This window comes from Oryza glaberrima, chromosome 8 (assembly GCF_000147395.1).
Source record: "Oryza glaberrima chromosome 8, OglaRS2, whole genome shotgun sequence".
In the NCBI taxonomy this organism is placed as follows: domain Eukaryota; kingdom Viridiplantae; phylum Streptophyta; class Magnoliopsida; order Poales; family Poaceae; genus Oryza; species Oryza glaberrima.
Genome location: NC_068333.1, coordinates 6,057,998 through 6,062,015, shown reverse-complemented (window position 1 = coordinate 6,062,015; position 4,018 = coordinate 6,057,998). Strand labels below are relative to the sequence as shown.

The 4,018-nt window shown below is 49.8% G+C and overlaps 1 protein-coding gene across 1 annotated transcript; it reads right to left on the bottom strand.

The window, feature by feature from the left end:
- Window positions 1-335: 335 nt before the first annotated feature.
- Window positions 336-3,653, bottom strand: LOC127782921 (probable protein phosphatase 2C 44). Its single transcript, XM_052310202.1, has 5 exons — window positions 3,516-3,653; window positions 3,267-3,414; window positions 1,235-1,369; window positions 1,003-1,157; window positions 336-434 (listed from the first exon to the last, which is right to left on the bottom strand). The coding sequence occupies exons 1-5, from the start codon at window positions 3,651-3,653 to the stop codon at window positions 336-338; spliced, it is 675 nt and encodes a 224-aa protein (XP_052166162.1).
- Window positions 3,654-4,018: the final 365 nt, after the last annotated feature.

Below are 4,018 nucleotides of genomic sequence, written 5' to 3'. Positions count from 1 at the left end.
ATCAGAGGAAGGCTACAACTCTAACGTGTGTGTGTGTCTATATATATATACTATTTATTTACAGAAGGATGAACACCCAAACCTAAACTTTATTTTACTTTGTCCTTGCTTGGCTGAAAACCTGTCTTTTACTAGAAGTCCAGATGCCACAAGCCACGCAATGTACAGAGATCTGGCACACGGAGCCACAAAACGAAATAACCAATACCATACCTGGGTAATAACCACTTCTGGGCACAGGAAGATTCACGGCAAGAATGCTGCTGACTCACTGGCTGGATGGCACGAAATTCAGCATTGGAAACGGATGACGATGCATGAAATGTCATCCTTACTCATCTCTTCGCAAGAGCCTCTGATGTTAGTCGCTTTGCTGTGGCCTGTGGGTCCTTGATAGAGTTCACCAGATCGACAGCTTCCTGGTTCTTGATTACCTTCACTCAAGCCAGCAAAGAGATAATGACGAACTGATTTTTACAACTAAAATGTCAGAGACCAAATATGGCTCACATATTGGTTTTCTTGTGCATGAATATATGGATTTTTATTATAAAGACAAACAGAAAAATGTGAGGCTACTTAAATAAATAAATTATATGCAATTGTAGGCAATGGTGATATAACTTCTTGAAGAACACGTCATAAGTGACTATACGAGACTTTAGTCATTTCATAACCGTTTACCATGTGAGGTCAAGAACTAAACTACATGAATAGGGCCAGGCAACAAAAAAAGGACTACAGGAACAGCTCAACAAGTTATAGAAAAGACACATTGATCAAGCTAAGTGGCGGAGTAAGTAACATCAGTCCTAGGAAGGTATCCTGATTTTTCTTATCTTCCACAAAAAAATGGTAAATATAAACTTGGCCAAAAGAAAGAACATGAGGGAATGGAATTCGATTGGAAATCCAGTTTCCAATACAAGGTAATACAATAATTTTGCATTATAATCTATAAAAGCTTAAGTGAAGCAGCAACTTGGCAAGGGAAATACATACCTTCCATAATCCATCACTAGCAAGTATGACAAATTCTACACTCGAGTTTATAGGTACATGTTTAACATCTGGTTCTGAGCTCAAGTGTGCCTTGAGGCTCTGATCACCAAATGCTCTGGCAACCGCAAGTTGGCCATTTACTCGAGGAACATCACCTATGAGTAAATGGTAAATGAATCAATGAAATTTTATGTCGTGGTCAGAAACAACGATGATAGAACAAAACATTTACCAGGGAAAGTAGAAACAAAACCACCCTGCTTTTCAATCCTCTTCCGTTCATTTGTCGTGTGGGGTTCATGATCAACAGTAAGTTGGTTAGCGGCTCCTCTTTCACACACAACAGCCCTTGAATCACCTATATTTGCTATCCACATATCCGTACCATCAACTACAATAGCTTTTTTTTTTTGAAACCTAAGGCGGAACTTTGTTCCACTGTTATATTTAGAAGAAGAGAATTGACCCAGTTTATAAGGAAAACCGGGCCCGAAAACCATACAGCTGCACGGTTAATTATAGGAAAACCGGCTAAAACCCACCGCTACACAACTAACAACGACGTCGGAGCCCAAACGTAGGACGTCGCCGCCAAACTAAACACAAAAGCTACACGACAGCTCCCACATCGCAGAAGAGGTGTTATCGTTGCCGAGCTAGCCGCCCAAGCGACCTAGCAGCGCCGACTCCACAACCGCAGCGACACTAAAGCCACGAAGTCGCCAAAGCGAAAAGCAGCTTCGACATCCAACAATGGACATCAGCCAAACCACCGAGGAGCAACTTCCTTCACACGGCCAGCACCAGAAACTCCTTGGAAGAGACTGCAACATGTCATAGTTGCCGAGCGTCGCAGCACCCCATCAGCGAGCAGCTTCGACTTCATTAGCAGAAACAACCGAAGAGCGCGTCGCCCACCACAAGAAGGAAGTGGACCCAAGAAGGCGAAGGCCTCGCCGAACGTCCTGTCGCATACTGAGACTCGGCCCGTGACCCTCGCGTCGCCCACCCAGGGCAGCTCTGGGGTGACGAACGCGGCGGCGACCAGCCCTCCCTCACCTCCTCCTCTGCCTCGCAGCCGCCCGAGCGGCCGCCGGCAAAGCCGCGCGGCCGCAAGGACGGCGGCGGTGGGGCTTCTCGCAGGCCGGGGGAACCTCCAGAGGAGGCGGCGGCGGCAGCTTCCCCGTCCAGATCCGGGCCGGCTCCGGCCGGATCTGGCGGGGCGCCCGGAGGTGGCGGCTGGTGGCGGGGGAGAGGTCGGCGCCGGTGCTGGACGGCGCGGAGACCGGCGGCAGGCAGGGACGGCATCGTGGTGGGTGGGCAACGGCAGCGGCGGCTTGCTCGCGCCGTGGTTGCGGCGTCGGCGTCGGCGTCCGTCCACGGCAGCGTGTCGGGCCGACGGCAGATGCTGCGGCGGTGCGGATGCCGCCGGAGGGGCAACGTCGCGGTTTGGCGGGCAACGGCGGCTCGCTCGCACTTCGCGGTGTCGGCGTTAGCATCCGTCGTGGTGGCGCGGTGGTAGCGGCGACGATGGGTGGCTGCGGTGGCGTGGACCGCTGGCTTGCGCCGCCCTGGCTTGTGGTCGCCGCCTGGCTGGTCGCCGGCTTGCACCGCCCTGGCTGGCTAGTCCGTGGTCGGATCCGTCGCCTCTACGCCGGATAGCCAGGGCAGCCGGTCAGCGGGGCGGCTGCGTGAGGCGGTGACGTGCGTATGTGGAGTTGGCGGGACGATGGCTTGTGCTGGCGCGAAGCAGGAATGGGGCTTGACGTCCGCGGTGGTGACTTCCTCGTTGTCGGCCGAGTGTTTCTCCCTCCTTTCGGTTTCCCCCCCTTCTTTGGCCGGACCCTATCCTGGTCGTGGGGAACAGTAGGGGAGGGCGGAGGCTCCGGCTTGCTGTAGAAGTTTGTGGCGGATTGATGGCGTTTCGAGGGTGGCCAAGGGCCCGTCTTTGCCGTTGGTTACGGTCAAGGTATGACTGCTTGTGGGATGTCATGGACTATTATGTGGTCATTGATGTGGGGGTGCTTGTGTGGGTGATGTGAAGATGCTGGTGAAAGCCTTTCCGTGCCTTGGGCCGGTTCGACGACGACGGCGCCCGTGGGCGCCGTTTCCCTTCTTGGAGGCATTGTCATGGCGTTCTTTCATATCCCCTACAAATCTCCAGGTGAAAGCCTTGTTCCGACTTTCGGACGAGCGGTGGCGGCATTACACGTCGTGTCCTCCTTGGGGGCGTCGCTTCGGAGAAGTTCCAATGCATCGACGACTGTCGATGGTCTTTTTCGGTTCAACTACAATAGCTGTAACTGCAGTTGAACCACCCGGTCCTAGTTGTTTACAATTTTCCAGAATATACTTATTTGTAGAGCTGTATGCATTTTTAATTGCTTCTTGAGGGTTCGTCCAGAAGAGAGGCTGCAAACAGAACAAAAATATTACAAAATAAATACCCCAAAAAAACAAATAATGGAATAAAGATAAGATGCTTCTCAATATCTCACGTTTTACAGAGATACCTCTTTCAGTATGTTGTTAAAAAGGTTGGCTTTCAAATAGCTGGGCACTTTATCTCCCAAATGGCCATCATAAATAGCAAACAGACCAAATTCATGATTATTTGCATACTTATACTCTGCCACATGGTAGTCTTCCATGTCATGGCCAGATCTTCCCTCCAGTAGATGAAATCCATGCGTTACCTTGTTGGTTGACAACTTACTCCGTCCCCTTCCAATATCAGAAGATGATGAATCGAGACACACTGCACTCTTTACTTATATGCAGATGGAACAAGGAAGCCCGTGAATAGTATCGTTTTTGACAAGGCTAAGTTAACCAAACTATCGCAAAACAAAATCAACAATAGAAGGATGTGTGACTCCATGAGGTAAAATTATAAAAGTTGGGACATAGAAATCGCATCCGTAGAGCTATCATTAAAATACTTATCTAGTAGTATTACTTATAAATTTCAGTTATATAATGTAACAAAAAGTAATGGAAAAAGGACAAACGAAAA

Bases quoted from the DNA above. Each gene is read 5' to 3' on its own strand.
- LOC127782921 (XM_052310202.1), bottom strand. From the start codon at position 3,653: ATGGAAGACTACCATGTGGCAGAGTATAAGTATGCAAATAATCATGAA. The intron at 1,370-3,266 runs GTCGTCGATGCA...ATATGTGGATAG, and splicing joins ACCGAAAAAGACCATCGACA to CAAATATAGGTGATTCAAGG. The intron at 435-1,002 runs GTATGTATTTCC...GCTTGAGTGAAG, and splicing joins CTAGTGATGGATTATGGAAG to GTAATCAAGAACCAGGAAGC.